We start from the raw sequence: 21,420 nt of genomic DNA, 5'->3' as shown, positions 1-21,420 counted from the left end.
CACCGGCAAGCCAAGACTACTGAAGCCTGAAATAGTTGCTTTGAAATGGTCTGCAATGAAGTAAACGAGAGGAATGCTGGTGATGTTCAGCGGGTAGGCAGGCCTGTGTGTTTGTGTTGTGGTGAAAGCGTAAGCTAAGCCCTTCATTGAAGGGGAATTCTGACGGAGGTATGCATGAGCATGAAGGTTAGGTGAGAAAAATCCAAAGGGTGGAGTCTCTGGGTAGATACGCAGATACATCCTTCATACATATGACATCGGCTTCTGTCTGGATGCCAAATGCCACTGCAAAAATCTGACAGAAGCACTATAAAAATGGCCTGTAAAAATGTTAAGCAGTTCACAATAAGTGTTTCCAAAGTAGTTTTCAAGACATTTGCTCCCAGTTTCACAGACAAGGCCTAAGCCTAGTCCCAGATTTGCACTGACAAAATATGTCAGTGCTGTTGTTTTGTCTCAAGATGCGCACCAGTAGTTTTTTTCTAAGGCACATTTATAAAAGTTACTTAAATGTCCTAAAGCCTAATCCTGGCTTAATCTATGCCTTGTCTGTGAAACCAGGCCTTGAATTATAGAATTTATGCACTAAACTTAAATGTGAAAATTGTGAAATTGTATATATATTTAGCTTTCCATCAGATATATCTGTAGACATTTCAATGTGCAAAACATTTTTTGCAGAAACATCCTTAGATGGAAACACTAATTTTGAGACATTTCCTTGAAATCCTCTGTAGAGGTTTAAAGAGGAAGCATCAGGTTTTACTTTAAAATGTTACATCATTTTAAAGGGGAATTGTTGTTGCAATTCTACACCGAGAACAGAGTAAACTAATACCTCCCTGACAGATTTACAGTAAAGAGGAGAATCCAGGCAGAAAACGGGAATATTTTTCATACTTTTGATGTATTCTCTTCAGCATTGGTATGCAGCAGGTGTATGTGTGAGAATATGTGTTTATGGGTGTCTTTAAGCTTAGTCATTGGATGGAGTTGTCAGTTGCAATAACACTTTTCACAACAGAAATTGTTCCGAAACATATTTAGCAAGATTAGTGCCTTACATAGTTTTATGACACATCATACATTGGGCATTTGGCCTCTGAGATTGTTTGAATAGCTAGGATTTGCTTTACCAATACGTTTTGTCTGCATTCTCTTTGTTATTGTGGAGACAGGAAAATCATAAGCGCTCTGCTGCATTAAAATAATCTTCGTCATTTGTATCCTACTGTATAGGGCCTATACAAAGCACAAGCACAGTCAATCACATCTCTAATTGGTGTAGTGTATCCATTTTTAGATCCCTCGTGGGCTTGTTTTTTTTTTTTTTTTTTTTTTTACTTTGTGGCATTTTTGCTAATTACTAATTTCCCTTTTTTGTGTCTAAAAATGACCTGGGACAGGTCAGCCTCATTTACCAGAACTAATCCACAAACTGTTCCCGCTCTCCCTCCCACAAACCAACACACACACACATTTTTGTTTCTAACCACATTAACATAAAAAGTGCAGTTAGCTTGTGAAAAAAGAAAAACAACAGTATAGTCCAATTCAAACTGATACTGCATGCTGTAAACCACATAAAAGTGCTTTTTGTTATTTTTCATCCAGTGCTCAATACATTCCTATTTTTTCTTTTTACAAACCTGTCTTATAAAATATGATGTACGTGCATATGTTTAAAAAGTGTAGTTTTGTGAATGCCACAAAGTAAAAGGAAAAAATCTAATTGTTGTGGGCCTTGTGACTATCACAACTTTGGCCTTATCGTGATATAACTGCCTCAGCTGTTTGATGCAAATCCATTTAGCCATGTTTTAAGGATATCTCTATTAAACCTGCTTCAGGCTTAATAGAGATTTAATAGCACATTTCTAATGGGGGGCGAAAAAAAATCTTTATGAAACCTTCTTTCTCTGTGTATGAAGAAGTGGAGGGATGGATTGTGGGCGGCTAATTCATGGACAGGTTGCCCCTGAGCTATTTGTCATCAGCTTTTTGAACAGAACACAGTAATAGTCACTTGAAAGCTTTCTATCATCACAGCTGTGACACATCCGTTTTCCTTGCTGCTAGCTCAAAACACTGACAGAAGTGTATGATAAGTGATAGTGGATGGTGTATTTTGTTTCCAGCGGCTAAACAGTTATGTAAGTTAGTGTCTATTCCATTGCAGGTTTAGGAGTATCAGCGGCTAGTAATGGCATCAGAGCGTCTGATAGGTCACAGTCTAGTTTCCTTTTTAAAGATGGATTTTTAGAGTTAGTTACTTATTTATGTTAGTCATTAGTTAGTTCAGTACTTCTAGAGCAGCACCTAACATAAACTACCCATCCTTTTCTCTCTGATTTAATGTATTGCATTTCAGTGTTTTATTAAAACAGTAAGTTTTAGGACCATTAATCTTGCTGTATTAACACATGAGGTGACCTCTGTTTATATCCTTCATAAAAAGCTGAGCTTTGAATCTCTTTGTTCCCAGCTTCTACTATACTTTCATCTGTTTGTTTTGGCTTGATTCATTGCGCTGTCTTTTTACTCTCAAACAACTCAACATCCTCTGTTATTCTGTTGAGGCCTCTATAGATTGTAAACGCACAATAAGAACAGACACATTCAGGTATTCAATTATCCACATTCACAAATACTGTATACACAGACGTCAGAGAGTTTCCTGTTTAATGTCGCTTCCTCAGCATCTGTCGCTCTGCACCTGCGAAGCCCATAGACTGTCATTTGTCTCAGCATGCTGAGAAATGAATAGATCTGACATTCATAATTCACTGTATCTGTTTATTCTGTGGTTTCAGACGTGTTAGTACAGCAAATACTTTACAGCACAGGTTTTGAAACCCTGGGTCACCAGGATGATTTAAGGATAATGTATATATATATATATATATATATATATATATATGTATGTATATGTAACAAAGTTCAAGACTCAGGGAAGAAGGAGGCGGGAACCTGCAAGCGTAACTTTAAGAACATAATAAACATAAACAACAAAACTCACAACAAACTGTTGCATAAACATAAACAAAACCACAATGTAAAGTTCCAGACCTGGTCCTCTTTTGCCTTTCACGCCACTATATATGTATGTGTGTGTGTGTGTGTGTGTGTGTGTGTCTGTATATATATATATATATATAATTCTTATACCTTGACTTGATTGCGTGTGAATGGTTGTATGTATGGGTCACGTCAATTTAAAAAGAAAAAATTTTGGAAAACCACCGCTTTACAGTAAATAGTATAGTACTAATGTTTTCTATGAAACAATATGCTTCATACTATATTTATATACACTATCATTCGAAAGATTGGGATCAGGTACGATTTTTTTAAATAATAATAATTAAAAATATAATAATTTTTTTTAAATGAATACTTTTATTCAGCAAGGACACATAGATTGATCAAAGTGAATAAATTTATAAAGTTACAAAAGTTTTCTGTTTCAAATAAATGCCATAAATGCCAATTTTCTATCCATCAAAGAATCCTGAAAAAAAGTTCCCAAAAACTGTTCCCAAAAAAATATTAAGCAGCACAACAGTTTTCAGCATTGATAATAATTAAAAACGAAGACTGGAGTAATAGCTGCTGAACATTTAGCTTTGCCACCACAGGAATAAATTACATTTTAGAATATATTAAAATACAAAACAGTTATTTTAAATTGTAATAATATTTCACAATATTACTGTTTTAGTGTATTTCTAATCAAATGAATGCAGCCTTGGTGACCCTAAGACACTTCTATTAAATACATTTTAAAAATCGTACCGAACCCAAACTTTTGCATGGTATTTATCTCTAGGTATTTGCATGTATTGATTATTTCATGACAGGGTTAAAGAACTTTAATAGTCTTTCAAAAGTGAAGAATGATAAATATTCTACCAAACTGCATCTTCCTGAATAAGTGTGAGATAGCCTACTGAGTGGCCATCCCTTTTTCTTTAGAAATGCAGTATCTGCATACCTTCAATCACCTGACTCAGTCATTGTCCATTGGTATTTATATTCGGGTGTGTTCAGCTGAAACAAAAACAAAACTCTATTTTCATTGGTTAACGCATCAGCATTTCAGTAGAATCAAGAAAGAGAAAGAAAAAGCATGCCATTAATGTTGTTTTAGCAGGTAATCAGCAGATCAAAGCACAACATACAGCACTTGTCATCATGGCACAAATATGCCATTAATTTAGTCTGAAAACTGAATGGGAGGTAAAGATGGTGTGACATCTTCAAATGCTTTATTGTGTATATATATAATATATACATAAACCCTGGATGTTCTGCAGATTATAAACATCTCAGCTAAAACATCAATATAAAGACCCATAACACTGCAGTACATCACAATTGAAGGGCAAGGTCTGTCTATTAGATTACCCTAAACGTTTGGCTATAAGATTATTAGATTAAGAAGTTATGAAAACATTTACAAAGCTAGAGTGAGCCGCTAAGAGAAGCATGATGATTTAGTTCGATGAACACACTCCACTGACTCAGAGGAAAGGTTCCTAGCAGAAGAACAGAAGGAGAACAGAAAGTGTGTGTCCTCCGTCAGAGTCAGATCATGGACTTGACTGACACACATGAAGATGTGCATTTGACATACATTTTACTTTTTCTCTCTCACTTCCTAAATATTGTCATCATGACACTGATGGATGTATCTAAAACCTTCTAAGTATGAGATTTTTGGTGGATCCACATTTACATACATTTACTTGAGAAGCAAAAAATAAAGATTAGAACAATGTGTTTTTATATATATATATAAAAATCCAGCAATACAGAGAAAACATTTTATCTTTATCATTTTACAGATTAGATAACACAGAGATAAAAGGACTCAGAGCATAAGATGTTTCTGTCTTGTCCATGTCACAATCTGTTAAGCTCTCCTATAAAGTTAGTTCCATTTTGCAGCAAAAAATCAAGATCCATAGCTTTGTCTCTACAGATACAGTTTCACATTATTCACTCTTCAAGTGATGTTGCATTTATGATGCAAGGCAATTTTTTGTCACTGAAGACAGCTTTTTAATTCAGGGGTGTCCCTGACACTTTCCAGCTAATAATGATGTTTTCACTAAGCTTAGCTTTCCCCTTATTAACCTGTTGTATAATGCTTTCCATCTCAATGCCAGCAATTTGCATGCGAAAGGTTTTATAACCCTCTCTAAATGAACTTGTAGCCCTGATAGTTTTGCCTTCAGAAAGTAAAAACTCTTTCTGCGCATTCAGCCATTGAGTGGAAGTTGTGATGACTTCCACCCTGAGGTGATGCGTTTGTGTGCGTGTCCTTTTGGACGTTTCTGCTTAGACTAGCTAGTCACGATTTTTCTGTGCCCAAACACCCACTCACACACTGTCCGACTGCCGTCCAAAAGAAATGATTAGAGGAGAACAGAAGTCATTATTGTCACACAGGTGAAGGCTTCAAGGCCGAGCGTGTTTCTCCTTGACAGCGAAACAATGCTAGTTAAAGGGATGGTAATTCTTGTAGACTGAGTCACAAACTGCATAGTGCAGTACAGGTATCGTTCTGTTGTCATAGTAACGTCTCAAGTAAAGCTTTGGTCTTTGATCAAAGGAAGCATTAGAAGTATCCTTAGATTCAGCCTACACAGCCATTCAAACACACAATTAATGAATGAGATTTCATCTGATCTGTTAAATTAAAAAGCCATGAAAATGACCATTGATTGATATTGATTTCAGAGGTGTACTGTATATTATGATTCTTGGTCTCATTATTTTCTGAGGCTACTCCTACACTTATTACATCACTCACTCCTACTTCAGCCACGATTGAAGGCTGAGTCACGAAGTTGAGGCGTTATTTGAACACTGCAAATGAAAGATATCCAAGCAATTAAATGTGGTGTGATGTCATTAGTTTAGTCATCCACAGCTAGCCCACCACACATGACCCACTTTTGCCTGTTAAATCACACTTGCCCACACTGGCTCAAATCGCCATTGGCTGTTGGAGCTTTGGATGCTTCATTCATTTTGACAGCCCAAATGTGTTGTAGAAGTGCAAAATTGCCTAATGAGCCTATTAAGTAGCCTGACGCAAACTTTTTGAAGAGCTTTAGCATTACAGCACGTGACCAGCATAATGTTTCAAATTCAACAGTTACTCTCGTGCCCTCTGCTGCGCCTGATGTTTTTCTGTGATGTGATTTACAGCAGATAATTACAGTATATCATTTGCATAGGGCTGTAATTTGTATCAACAGAAGCAGGTTGGGTTTCCTCTGTTTTTAGCGATTCACAGGTAGCAGAATGTGAGCTGGTGTCTCTGCTGTTTCATTAAGGAGTTCTTTTGTCAAGCATCAGCCGCAAGTTCAAAACTGCGATGTTTCAGGCATGTGACGTCTCAGACACTGTGGTAAAAATGTGGTTGTTCCTTTAGTCAGTAAACCTTTAAAGAGAATTTATGTTTGGGTCAGAACTGTGGTATGTTACAGACAATTAGACTTAAAGTATGTAGAATGCACTGAGAGTGTCAAACAGATACAGGGAGGAAGTATGGGCAGTTTCTTCAGATATGCAACCTTAGTGCACCACACGAAGCACTTTTATTTAAAATTGTAGCGCAGTGTTTCCTAAAAAAGTATAGTCATAGTTTTGGGTCAGTAAAATTTTTCAATGTTTTTGAAAGAAGCCTCCAAGACTGCAATTTTGTTTATTATTAAAAATATAGTAAAAGAGTAATTTTGAGAATTATTATTACAATTTATAAAATGGTTAGTTTCTGTCCTTGATTGGTCAATAGCTGTTTTTTATTCACGATAAAACACGGCTATGACCACTTCACCCAACGGTTCTGTGTATCATTACACAACACCCTTAGCAAACACTCTTAGCAACATAAACTGTTTGTTCTCAATTGATATTGTTCATTGAAATGTACTGTATTATGTAGAAGAGTATTGTGAGAAAGAGATCGAGTGAGCGAGTTTATTACCTGCATTCAGATTTAGCATTTTCCTTCAGGTCAGTCCTATGTTCATCATAAAAAATCTGTTTAAATGTCCGATGTATTATCTTGTCCTTTTAACAGTTAAGGGGTTTTCCCGTGACTGACAGCGCTAGTCAAAGCATTTGTCAGTTGCGTCTTGTTCCGTGTTCACAACAATTCAGTCTTTTCAATGTAAAAGTCTTCGCTACTGACTGACACACTCATAAAGACAGTCTTTGCCGCCATCTAATGGCGTAATAATGTAACTTCTGTTGCTGTTCACGGTCAGGGACTATTTTTTCCGGCGGAAGGAAGGCTTTTAGTGACAGTTTACTTCATGAAAGTTGCATTGATTGCAAGTTGCACAGCTCATTAGAGTCATTAATTCATGAATTGGAAAAGCAATTCACTGGTGTACAATAGAATATCCATGAATGGTTTGATCTCATGCGCCCTGTTTACACCTGGTATTAAGATGCGTTTTGGTCGATCGGATCACAAGTGGACAAAGCTAAATACAGGTGTAAACGGGGGCTAAAACGTTTTGAGCTTGTCTACTTAAAACGCATTCGACCGGATTGCTTAAATGCTTGAATGTGTTTGAACAGCTACTAAAGACTGCCTACTCTCCACCTACTCTCCGCCTACTCACCTAATGCGTAAACATTATGGGAAGTGCGCTAGCCAGACAGGATTTGAACTTTGTCGGCTGAAGTCCCAAGTTTGGTTTGAAGACGAAAAACGTACCAAGCACAATGTTCTCTCACATTCCTGATTTCTAACACGCACTCACAGCGTTCGCTGTGGTCTTGCTGCTATCAGAGCAGAAACGAAAGCTGATGCTCTCCGTGTCTCCTCCGGGTGCGTTCATATGTAAATTGTGCGAGCTTATTTTGTCCATTAGATCGAAAGATCTGAAAAACACATACATTTACATTTAAGAAATCAGGACAGAAGTGGTCGAAAGTGGACAAAAAAGACAGATTAAAACACCAGGTGTAAACGGGTATGTGTCTCCCTCGTCCACTTGTGATCCGATCGACCAAAATGCATTTTAATACCAGGTGTAAACACATATATGAGTCATATGTGATAGCAGTAAGATTAATTTCAGATAATGTGAACTATCCAAATGGCTGTTTAGTCAATCCCTAAATAATCCCTCATTTAAGAAGCATTTTTTCACCACCCTTCATGCAATTCTATAGGCAACAATATGCATGTGTCTATTATTATATAGTGTGAGTCTCATATGATAAGTCTGTTTGCCATAGACAAATGGCTACACTGACTCTCTAAAATGAATCATTGCACCACTGTCACTGAAACAATTTCTTCCACTGCAAACATAATGTAAAGTTTGTGTAAAACCCAAAGAAATATTCCAGGAAAGGACTTTTCCGTGGTCTCCAAGATGGTTTTCAATATCTGTGGGTATGAGAGAATAAACACAAAGAAAACACAGTATATAGTAAGCCAGTGCAATTAGTTTCTTTGGTTCCTGTTGCTAAAGCACAGCATGGAAAACAGCAATACAGTTGTGAGGCTAACTATAGTTAATGGAATAGAAAATTGAAGAGCTAGTGGGGTCCTGCATGACAAAGATCGAATATAGAGGGTCACCACGCTCTGACAGACGGGTCAAAGAAAGCAAGCGAGGAAGAGGTGAAGGTGCAGTGTTTGTCATTCTCTGTCAGAATGGTGATGGGATGCAATCCTTCTTTATATCATCTTTCAACCCTTTAGGGGAAAAAAAGAGGAGGATGACAGAGGAGTGTGAGTGTGTACACTCATCTATCTGGGAGCTTTTCTGACAGTTTCAAGGCAGCATGAATTTTAAATAGAAGGCAAGTAGTGGTGAGTGACAGAGGAACATTGCGCTCTAAACGAGAGGGAATCCATAATGACATTTACAGGCGGTGAATCAGCCACTTGAAACACATTACAGGGTTGCTCATGTTTTCTTAATAAATCCCCTCTGAAATACACCATTGGAGGTCACATAAAGCAGAAAATTCCCATAGAAGTCACCTGGAAGGACAGGTGAGGTGTGTGACATGCCTTAAGCCATGTCAGAAATACCATTATGAGGAAGTATGTTCATGCTGAACAGCTGAACAGAGAAATTTGCAGAGAACAAACTAAACAGCAAACCTCTTCAGCATACCACATCATTTTTTTTCTTATTAAAAATGTTTAACACAAAAAAGTTAATAGTAATTAAATTAGCAAAGTAAATGTAATTATATAGCAATGAATAATACAAATTTACAATATAATAATTATTTTAAAAAGCTGTCATAAAAGCTCTATAAAAGAAAGCAGGTGATTGGAATAATAGTCAATATACGGTATACAGTTCATTGGTTATTATTTTTTTGCAAAATGGCTGGGTTGACCAACCAGAATTAATTATTTGAATGTCATTAAGTATATTTGAATGTCATTTATTTCAGAATTGGAGATAATGTTTGCTTTATTTGTGGATGGACCTAGTGCAGACTTTATCACTGTGATGTTGCCCTTTTTTCTAAGCTAAAGCATGTGCCTTCTCTTTTAGCTTATCTACTTTGTTTCTAATTTGTAAATCGCTTTGCATTGGCATCTGCTACATGACTAAATGTAAATTTAAATGTCTTTGAACCTCTGTCAAGAATCTGTCCTTAATGTGAAACTCACCCTATTGAGAATGAACATCCTTATCTGTCTAGCATGCTAATTCAGAGTGAACAGTTCATCAGGGAAAGATGAGTCATGAATATTTCAGGAGCCATTCACTGCACACATGTTGTGTGTTTGGTGTTGGTCCATATGTTCTGTCTCTCTCTGGATACTGTGTCTCTCTCCGTCTCACAGCCACACACACATACACAGGTGTAATTGATGTGCAAAGTTATATGATGTGATGAACACAGACAAGGAGTGAGGTCATTAACAGAGGAATTAGCAGAGGACATGGCTTGGATGGCTCAGGGTAAAGGAAGGAGATCAGCATCTCAGAAAGATGGAGAGGTGTTGATTGCTTTAGTTGAGCTGTGCTTAGATGGATCATAGCCTATGGGATTTCTGTTCATTCAGTGTAACTGAATATATATATCTCTGACATATTCACCCTCTCTGATTAAATGCACATTGTAGACATTCATTTTCAATGTGGGATTCTTTCTTTCTTTCTTTTGAATGACAGTGTATGTGGGGGAGAAGTTTGAAAACCCCTGCTGTTACACACAGTGTATGGTAACTGGGAGAGGACTGTGATGATGTGTGGTACTTACTGAGAGAGAAATGATATGAAAACAGTTTCATTATGAGACTTTTTGCTTGTCACAACAAAGTGATGTTTTAATCCTGTGTCTTTAGTTTTTCAAGTTGCACAACAGAGCGTCACTTTCAGTCTCATCTCCTCTTCTCATGTTTACAGCATCCTCTTTATCAAATCAGAACTAGCCTACTCTATATTTTTTTAACAGGTCCATCTCTGACTGAAATCACACGAACAGTTTACTCACTTTTGTTTTGTATTTACACAACGTCTTTTTCACTTTTGGAACAGATTTCAAAGGCAGCCTAATTACGATCACTAAGTGAGAGAACTCAGGGATGAAATAGCAGATCATTTAGCTTATAGTGCTGCTGTAATTTGTACAGATTTGAGTGTGTGGAGAGAGCGCTGATTTCCCAGCAGACTCAGTGTGGGCTCCGTGCCTGTTTCTAGAGTGGATATACTCAAGTCGGGTCGAGTTTGGCTTGAACAAGCAGCCAAGGATAACACAGGCCAATGTTTCCGGTGGCTTCAGCAAATTCAGCCTTCCGCAGAAATGGGGAATTATTAAAAATCCAAACATGGCCATTGATCAAGGGTGGGAGACGGCTAAAACTTCAGCCCAGACTTTATAGCCTCAGACTTGGTGTTACCAAGGTCTCTTAACCTCAACACAGCACAAAAGAGGATGTAGATTTATTATTATATATCATGGCACTGTAATATATAGTATATATGTGCGGGTTTTATAACAACTAGACTGCACTGCATTTCTTTTTCTCTGTAAGCTTGCAAACACATCCCCAAAGTTTATGCAGATGGCAAAAATCCTTAAAATCTGCAACTCTGAAGTTTCCAGATGAGCATTAGTACCTTGTGCCATCTATGTAAACTCATTATGAAAGCATTTTAGATGCCTTTTTCTGCATACCCAACTGGAGTTGTCACATCAGCAACTGCGGGATTAAGAAATCTTACACGACGATTATTGTATCTGGGCACTTTTACAGGAATTATTTACATTACCTACTTTCAAATGTACTTTATTTACTGCAGTTGAAGACCGTTAATAAAGTACATTCTGGAAGTATGCAGGTGTGTAGTAGGCTATATATACAAAAGAATAAAATCTGGGCATACCACATAATGATAATTTCTCTCTCATGGCATGAGAAAGTAAAGGGTCTATCAGGTGCACACTTAAGAATCTCAATGAAGGCATATCTGAGATGTATGCTGTAACTATAGAAATTATGAAAACAAAACAAAACAGAAACTGAAAAAATGGAGAAACTGAAATTAAACTATAATAAACTACAGTCATGTTAAACTGCTTGGTTAACGCAATCTTGAGTTAGGAATACCGTTGTGAGAAAGTTTTGTCTTACCATTGATTTATTAAGGGGACTGTGGGTAGGAAGTGAAGCTTAAAGCTTCCTCATCATTTTAAAGAATAAGGATGTAGATTTACGAGATGACATGGAGACACATGGTATCAGTTTGTTAATTTCCAGTTCTTAACTATTTTTAAAATGACAGTGCTATTTCTGTCATGATGACACAGATGCTACGTATGAGATATGTGACAATGAATGTTAAACATGGCTGCTTTTGTTTTTCTTTCCAGTCTTCATCTGCAGTTTCATGGTGGCCGCACCCATTTTCGGTTACCTGGGGGACCGTTTCAACAGAAAGATCATTCTGAGCTGTGGAATTTTCTTCTGGTCCTTTGTGACGCTGCTAAGCTCCTTTATTACCAAAGAAGTAAGTACCATACTCTCTTCCTTCTTGAACAAGAAGCAGCCTTAAACTTCAAACCCATGTCTGCCCAGAACCTCTTAGAGGAATCATATCATCATGATTATCATTTTAGGAGAATCTTTAAAATATAAATGTAGTTTGTTTTTGCCCAGAGAGGGTTGGTTCTTGCAGTGCTAGTTGTGTATTTTTAGATGCAGAAAAGCAACCCATCCCATCCCAGCAGTAGCATCTCTAAAGCTCATTCAGTTTCTGGCTCATTTGAGAGCGCTTTGAAATGACACTGGAGTCATTCAACATAGCAGGACTCATTTTACATAGAAAAAAAACATCTCGGTGTACTTTATTATTTAGATGTCTCTTGCTCTCTCTCTCGCCCTTTGCTTTTTTCTTTTTCCATTTTGCTAAGATGAAATGATTAAATGACATGCTCACTTAGCATAACACTAGGCCTGTCTCAGAAGACCTCTTGTTACAGCTCAACTGTTTGTCATCCTCTTTGTCTTCTGTATCTTACTCCCTGTTTCATCCAGCACTCACTCATTCGGTCATGTCATTAAGAGATCACAGCTGTTAGCCAATCATGTCAGAGAGTCACAAAAGCCACTAAACTCAGTAGTTGCCAACATTTTTGACTCCAAGGCTCCCCCATTGTCCTCAGCAATATTCAAAAGAACCATATCTTTTCTATTTGTTCGTGATTTACTGTATAAGAATTAAGGATAAGGATAAGGAACAATTTCTACCCAATAACATACATTAGAGCTTAGCATAACTAGAAAAAAAAAATGTATATACAGTATAAAAATTTTAATTTACACAACATTTCCAAGTCTAGAAGTCACACTTTTAAAATTAGATTACCTTTTCTATTCATGTTGTTCAAAAGGGGGAAAAAAAACTTGCTGTGGGGGTGAATTACAATAAGAAATATATTGGTTTTTAGATGTTTTAGCTTCTTTTAATACCTGTTTGTTGTTGTTGTTGTTTTTAAGTCATCTTGAGGCCCTCTTGTGGCCCCGGCCCCCTTGCTGAGAACCACTGATCTAATTACAAATTAAAAAAATTAAAAAGATTCAAGAGTGACATCTGTTAGTACTGTAAATACAGTCATCAAACCCATACACTGACTCTATGACTGTAGCCTATTTCTCACTGTAAATATAGTTATGTATTGGTGCTTCTGTTAAACATAAAAGTCTTCATACAAAATAAACATATATTGAGAGGAACTGAGACAACAGTAAAGCAAATCCGAGAACAGCAGGCAAAAAACATGACAATTTAATTGATGCTTATTGTCTAGAATCTCTCATAGACCATCTCAATCAAATTGTGTGTGTGTGTGTGTGTGTGTGTGGCCAGTCTCCAGGGAGGTTATTGCAACAGAGACAGATAGTGGCAGTTAATTAAAAGGCCATGTTAATAAGAGGAAGACTGTGAAATGACAACGGAGGAATGTTCCTTGTGGCTGCGATAACTGATTTTAGTGATATCTAGTGACATAATGATGGTTTGTGTGCCGTTTAGCTCCCGTTAGCCAGTCAGACAATGTGGGGACTGCATGTATATATAGAAGATGTATGTCTGTGTGTGATCGGAATATGACGACTGAATGCCATGGGGGTATAAATGCGCTAATCCCCTCAATCTGCAATGCTGAGTTGATACTGACAGGACGAGCCAGTCTGCATCAAAGTCACATGATCCTCCAAGACCGCACACACATGCACATAAGCATACATGAGCGTGGAGACTGCAGATATCCCTTTATCAGTCAATCATCCAACCCACAGCGGTGGGCTGTTATATAACGCTTTCCACCAAGAGAAGTCTGCAGATCATCTCGTATTTACACACAGGCTCATCATCACGTTAATGTTACTGCAACATTGCCGCAAGGTCTGCATTACATTATTCATAGCGATCATAAGGAGAGTGCTGTGTTTCATAAGAATACACTGAAATGATGAAAAATACTATTACACCAAGAAATCGTCTTATGGGATAAGAAATCTGGGTGAAGTAAATGTGTTCTCATGTATTAGTTTGACGAAAATTAAAGGCGGTACAGCATTGATACTGGGAAGAAAATATCTACTAAATCTCTATGTGGCTTAAACTGACCTCAAGACCTCTCGCTGATCTATTCCTCATCCAAAATCCCTCGTAACTCAATGTTCGGCTTCATTTAACGAGATTTCTCAGGGCTTTGGGAAGAGACAGTCAATTCACTGCACTGCGTTGCAGCAACAAGATAGACAGTTTTTTGTTGCTCATAAAAATCGTGATTCCAAAAACAGTGGCAATTGAAAGATAGACTTTAGGATGTCTGATTCCCATGCAAATTCCCATGACAATATTTAACATCATTGTGTCGCTTTTGTCTGATGACAAGAAAACAAAATATCAGGGGCTGTCAGTTATATTTTTAGTTAGATATGCACATATTCATGCAGAATGTATTTGAAAGCTCATGTTTATGTATATGGTTTTGAGGGATGAGGGAAGTCAGACGTGTACAGTCAGTCCTACAGTACAGCAAACTCATGTATTGGTTGTGGTCAGGAACAAAGACAACGAGGCAGATGCATCAACTTTAGTGTTCAACCTTGGGGTTTCAACCACTCAACCACAAGCTCAAATAAAAACGGAAGTTTGAGTGTGCAAAAATCAAATCCTTACAAAGAAAGTAGTATCTAAACACATGCAATTACATTTGCATCCAGTCTGTCAACACAAAAAGCAAAAACTTCAAGATTCAAAAAGGTCTCAGGATAAAATTCACTAAACAGCTGCACCATTTTTGAAAACAATCAAGTTGAACCAGACTACCTGTATATTGTGAATATCTAAATTAAGTAATTAAAGGAGACAGACATCCTTTCTATGCAAATTAGGCTCATTATTATAGATTTACTCATTTTATATTTTCATTTCAAATATTTTGAATTATTAATTAATTAAAATATTAATTAAATAATTTAAAAAAATCTATTAAATCTATATATATATATAGAGAGAGAGAGAGAGAGAGAGAGAGAGATTTAATAGATTTTTAGATTTAATAGATTTTTTACAATTATTTAATAATTAATAATATTTTTATGTGTGTGTGACCCTGGATCACAAAACCAGTCATAAGGGTCAATTTTTTGAAATTGAGATTTATAGATGATCTGAAAGCTGAATAAATATGCTTTGTTAGGATAGGACAGTATTTGGCCAAGATACAACTATTTGAAAATCTGGAATCTGAGGGTGCAAAAAAATCAAAATATTGAGAAAATCACCTTTAAAGTTGTCCAAATTAAGTCCTTAGCAGTGATCCTTAAATATTTATATATTTACGGTAGGAAATGTACAAAATATCTTCATGGAACATGATCTTTACTCAATATCCTAATGATTTTTGGCATAAAAGAAAAATCGATAATTTTGACCCATACAGTGTATTGTTGGCTATTGCTACCAATATACCCATGCGACTTATGACTGGTTTTGTGGTCCAGGGTCACATATATTAAATAATTTACGTATTAAATAATACTTTATTTTTGCTTTAGTACTGTACTTTGACAACAGTTATTTAAACAACATTTGTAATACTTTTAATATTTTAGAATATCACATTTTAGGTAAAAAATTATCTTAATGTATACACACACACACACACACACACACACACAATTCTGCTGCTCTTTACACTGTAGGCGTGTTTGATTGACAGGGCATTGGGATGTTCAGAAACCACCAGCTTCAAGTCCCTCCCTCCATCTTACTATAAATCTTCTCACACTGGATGACATAAGTGTGTGTGTGTCACCTCAAATAACCGCTCTCCAGACGTGCCGTGTGTATGTTCAGCAAATGACAGCCCAAGCATTAATTTTTCATGTGTGTCTGTGTGTGTGTCAGGGTGAAAGGAGGAAAGGCTGCGTAACAAACAAGCAACCAGTCGTCCACTCTCCCTCTCCGTCATCCCTCTATTCTCTTTTTCCCTCACAGCACTTCTGTCAATAAACAACTAGCACATAGCTTTTGACATTTTTGAGCGGAGTCATAAAAAAAAGCAGGAAAGGAGCCGAGAGAGAAAAAGGGAGAGGGAGGGATAGAGAAATCCTGCCAGTGCCAGAGGATAACCCAGCTTGCTGCAGTCTCTCATTGCTGATTCCTGTCACGTACACTATAGAAATTCCCTTGCTGAGAATTATGTAACATTCAACAACAAGTAAAGTTGTTTTTCTTTTGGCTGTATGTCGTGGGGCTGCTGTCACACCAAAGACTGTCAGGTGGAAAAGAATAAAGGATGAAAAGCAGGAAAGGGAGTGAGGGATTCCCAGTAATGAAAAGTGACCATCGGATAACCGGAGGACATGAGGTTTGCTGCCTCTGTTTTGAGAGCAAGGGATGAATTAAATGTACAGTCTTGAATTATCAGACACGTTTATCCAAAATGAATTACCTATAAGAATAAATACAATCTAAAGATAAATTGCTAATGGAAAGCAATGAATTTTTTATATTTTTTATATTAAGTAACATACATATATATATATATATATATATATATATATATATATATATATATATATATATATACACGCAAAAATCTATTTCAAATAAATGATGTTCTTTGAATCTTCTATTCATTGAGGAATCCTAAAAAAGTGAAGCGTTTCCACAAAAAATATTAAGCAGCACAAATGTTTTCAACATTGATAATAAGAACATTTTCTTGAGCACTAAATCAGCATATTAGAATGTTTTCTGAAGGATCATGTGACACTGAAGACTGGAGTTACAAATTACATTTTATACTATATTAAAATGGAAAACAGTTTGGAACTGTAATATATTTCACAATATAACTGTTTTTATTTTAAACATATAACCGACCCCATAATTTTGAATGCTAGTATGAATGTATACATTTTAATGTGTATTTTATATATTTTAATGAGTAAAAGACTATAGATACGTCTATAACTATAGCTATATGTGCACAAGCACACACATATACACAAACACACACACATACCCTCATCTCATTAGTATTTACAGGAAGCTTGTTAGTATACAAAAGTCTGCCACAACAGCATCTGGCTGGTCAGGTGGCTTTGTGAGCCCCCTCAGGAGATGGAAGTCTGCTATGACAGATCTGTGTGTGTGCGTGCTGTATATGTGCATCATATCATAATGGGATGACCTGATGTCTCTAGAGAGTGTCCATATTTGCTGCTTTCATTTTCTTTCACTCCATCAGTGTTGGGTGTGGCTAGACTCCCCACTGCTGCCAGATTGAGACCACTGGTGACATAATAAAAATTAGATATTATAAAGGAGAGTGAGAATCACACAGAAAAAGAGGTCAAATCATAAAGAGGAATGGATTGTGAGCACAAGCAACAGAGAAATCTATAACTAGCTTCCTCAGTTGGCCGACTGCCAGGGTGACCCAAATTCTCCACAGCAGTTTAGCTGTCCATTACACACCCACAGTTAAACGTCTTCACATAAACGACTATATATACAATGAGTCTAGGCCATTTCAGGGAAGGGTGGTTTCTTAGTCTGGCTTCCTTCCTAGCCGATAGAGGTCAGAGGACAACGGCCACATGTTTTCACTCTTTCAGAAATGTAGGACACTTGCTCCTTTTTGATAATGAATGTTGAACGTCTAAAGAGCCACACAAACCTGAACACAGTCTTAGTCAATCAACAGATAAGGTAACTTAAATAGCTAAAAGAGACCCTGAAAATCATAATCTATAGTATTTAAATGTTAAGGAATTACAATGAGAGCCATATTAGTTTTTTTAGTCTATATATATGAGCCAGTTGCCAATTTATTAGTATATAAAAGAAATTCCTTTAACTTTTCTGATCATATGACCTTTTCTTTCGCAGTATTATTGGTTGTTAGTGCTGTCCAGATGTTTGGTGGGTATTGGCGAATCAAGCTACTCATCCATCTCTCCAACCATCATTGGAGACCTCTTCACAAACAACAAAAGGACCATGATGCTCTCTGTCTTTTACCTGGCCATCCCACTAGGAAGGTGAGTCCCAAATTTGAGTAATACCACTGCATTTTCTTTTCAATCCATTATCAGGTACCATTACATCTATTCGTTTTCTAGAATAAAATGGATAAAGTCCTAGAAATGTCATTTAATTCTGTTTAATTTAATTGCACATGTGCAGATGTTCATTAGAGATGGTTTTAGCACTTTAGTACCAAGTGATATAATACGATCTGATATCCAAACAGATAATATTATTGCTATTTAACCAGCCATAATTAGAATTGTAATGTATATTAAGACATTTGAAGTCAGGTTAGGTGAACTGTGGCTGAAGGGAACAGCTTCTGACAGCCAGATAATTTCAGATACCATCTCCACTCAGTAAAGGTCAGTTGTAGAGAATTGAGCTCAGCGAAACTGTGCGATTTTTGTGGTCACTGCCTCAGACGGGCCAAATAGACAATGATATTCTAAATCTGTTGCTGCTGTGAAAGACTTTAAGCTCACCTATTTCGGTCACTTAACACAGGCAGTGGCATTTTCTTTTGTTCACTGAAGTGGAAAAAGACTGGAGAGAAAAGGGGGAAAACAACAGAGGAAAGGTGATAAATGCATGCATGTACGTGCATAGCATTTTTAGCTTCATTGTGTTCACATACAGCATCTTGGAATTATATTGTTAATCTGATGGGGAGACAAACAACAACATAAAATGTTATTGGCCGAACTAATCTGAGTTTTGACCATGCAGTTGTATGACACAGAGTGGCTGTTCCCCCATTGAACTGAAGAAAAGAAATATCTAAACACAGCAGCTGTCGCCATCAGACCTGTTCTGAGGGCTAGTAATAGTATCGATGAGAGATTGAGTACAGTTAGAGGAAAGGACGGGATGGAAAAATAGCCGACCCAGGAGAGTTTTGGTATTTGCGGGCTAACTGGGTTCGGCCCTAACAAAACGATCGACAGTACAAACAATAAGAGGTGAAAGACTGGAGCGCTGCAGTGTGCCGCCTCACTTCCTGTCTAGCGCCCTGTTTATCTGCTGTCAGGTTGTTACTGTTTCCAGGAAGTGACTTCAGCCATGAGAGAAATGTTTGGCAGGAAATTTGAGTCCTCTTATGGGCATGGAAAAATGTTTTAGTTGCTAATAAACACGGAGAAACAACGACAACTTGTGTTACAAATACGTACAAGCATATAAAAATGATAGCACCACATCAAAAATGCTTGAAATTAATATCCAAAAACTTTCATCCAATCAAGAACATCAATAAGATACCAAGTGGCCATATTCTATGAATACACAATTATGTGTAAGCTTAATTAAGGGGTTCTTGACATTGAATGAGGTCCACTGGTCACTGTGGGCTCATGTTGAGAGCCATATGTACTCGTTGATAAGGTCCTGTTGTTTGATGGGTCAGGTCAGGTTGGTCCATCAGTCGGATATGCCAGGGTCAGTTAAAGGTAAACAATGTACCTGCTGAGCGACAGCCTGAATGTCTGGGAACACAGGAAGTGTGTGTGAGGTTAGATGGTGGGAAGGATGCTCCAAATTTAAACAGAAAGATTAAAATGCTGCAGTTATGCCAGGGCCTGTGTACAAAAAAATAAATAAATAAATAAATAAAAATACAGGACACTACAGTTCTAAACCACTCTATAGGTATATAGGATTACTTAAAGGGATAGTTCACTCAAAAATGAAAATTCTGTCATCATTTACTCCCTCTCAAGTTGTTCCAAACCTGTATAAATTTCTTTGTTCTGCTGAGCACAAAAGAAGATATTTGGAAGAATGTTTGTAACCAAGCAGATCTCGCCCCCCATTGACTACCAGAGTATTTTTTTTTTCCTGCTATGAAAGTCAGTGGGGTCCATAAACTGTTTGGTTATCCATATTCTTTAAAATACCTTCTTTTGTGTTGAACAGAAGAAAGAAATTCATACAGGTTTGGAACATCTTGAGGGTGAGTAAATGATTTTTAGGTGAACCTTTAAAATAGCAAAAACTTTTCTTTTCACTTCCTTTTGCCTCTTACAGACCAGTGAGGGTTGGTAACAGGTGTACAAACATGAGAAGGAGAAAGACAGAGAGAGTGAGAATAATAATGATCCTGATGCTGAAAATATGGAGGAATACTTTCGACCTGAAATTGAGAACTGATGGAAAGAAGAACTGCGGGACACCCAATCAACTTTTTTTAAACAGACTATGACCAAGAGGAGAAAACAATTCATATAACGGCCGATGACAGGCAGCTCAGTCAAATAATATCCAGCAACAGTCTCAAACCAAATAATCAGCATACAGATAGTATACAGAGGGAATAGTTCACATGTGCTTCAGCCACACAAGATCATAACACAGCAATTATGAATTTTATCAGACTGTAAACAGGATGTAGAGCTGAGAGAGTTTGGTCTGAGTCTGAAGCAATATGACTCACAGATTCCTCAGATACCGACAGGGTCTTCCTCCTTTCCTTATATCACTCTTGTCAGGCAGTCTTGCCTTAGAAGAATTTAAAGAAAAGTTCACGAGACAAATGCGGTATCCTACAGCCTCAGACAGGGATTCTGAGAATTAGGTCATCTGAACGTTTGATGTTAGTATTTCACCACAGTCCCCAAATCCATCCAAAACCCCAAGCGACACAGTGTGGGAAGCTAGTGTCTCTCCCAAGTCATCTCTCTTTCTCTTTCCCTCTGAGCTGCTCTGTCATCATAAGCCCCTGAGTAATGCTAAGTGGTTGACTCTCTTACATAGCCAGAGGTGATGTTCAGTGTAAAGCCATTATCAGCGGCATTAGTATGCATGCTGAGTTCAGGCAGCCTACCCAGCGCATGAAAGTTTTAGGGTGCATGACACAGCTTTGGGTGGGAAAAACAGCCGGGGAGAGAAGAGAAAGACTGCAAAGAATGAGAGAGGGACCAAGTGAATGAGACAGTCACATGGCAAAACAGCTTATAAAAAACGTATTAAACTACCCTTACCTGGTCAGGCTGGTCTGGTTTGCTGGTTTTAGAGGGGTTTTGGATATTGACCATCTACACTAATGAAAACAAGTTTGGGCTGGCTGCTAGGGTAGGATGGAAGACCAGCTAGTCTAGCTTAGAACAGTGTTATTAAACTGAAACTAAACTGATAACAATGATTTTTTTAAATTTTTTTTTTACTAACATTAATGACACAGACAACAGCAAGAATATTAGGCTGCTGTCACTTTAAGAAGGAAAGCACGGACCAAATAACTGACACACATCCAGTTTCTTTCTCAACTGTTCACTTATGACAAAACCGAGAGAATACTTGCCGAGACAGGTATTTTGACATAATTTTGTGAGAATGTGTCTGTTCAAGCGCAAGTAAA

The 21,420-nt window shown here is 37.2% G+C and overlaps 1 protein-coding gene across 1 annotated transcript in view; it reads left to right on the top strand.

The window, feature by feature from the left end:
* Nucleotides 1-21,420, top strand: part of spns2 (SPNS lysolipid transporter 2, sphingosine-1-phosphate) — a 75,830-nt gene that overhangs the window by 33,176 nt on the left and 21,234 nt on the right. The window contains exons 3-4 of the mRNA XM_051894281.1: nucleotides 11,884-12,020; nucleotides 17,925-18,076. Coding sequence (XP_051750241.1) covers nucleotides 11,884-12,020; nucleotides 17,925-18,076 — 289 coding nt within the window. The remainder of the gene's footprint in view (nucleotides 1-11,883; nucleotides 12,021-17,924; nucleotides 18,077-21,420) is intronic.

Source organism: Ctenopharyngodon idella, chromosome 5 (genome assembly GCF_019924925.1).
Source record: "Ctenopharyngodon idella isolate HZGC_01 chromosome 5, HZGC01, whole genome shotgun sequence".
Taxonomy (NCBI): Eukaryota; Metazoa; Chordata; class Actinopteri; order Cypriniformes; family Xenocyprididae; genus Ctenopharyngodon; species Ctenopharyngodon idella.
Note: the sequence above shows the minus strand (reverse complement) of the source record. Positions and strands in the feature narration are given on the sequence as shown.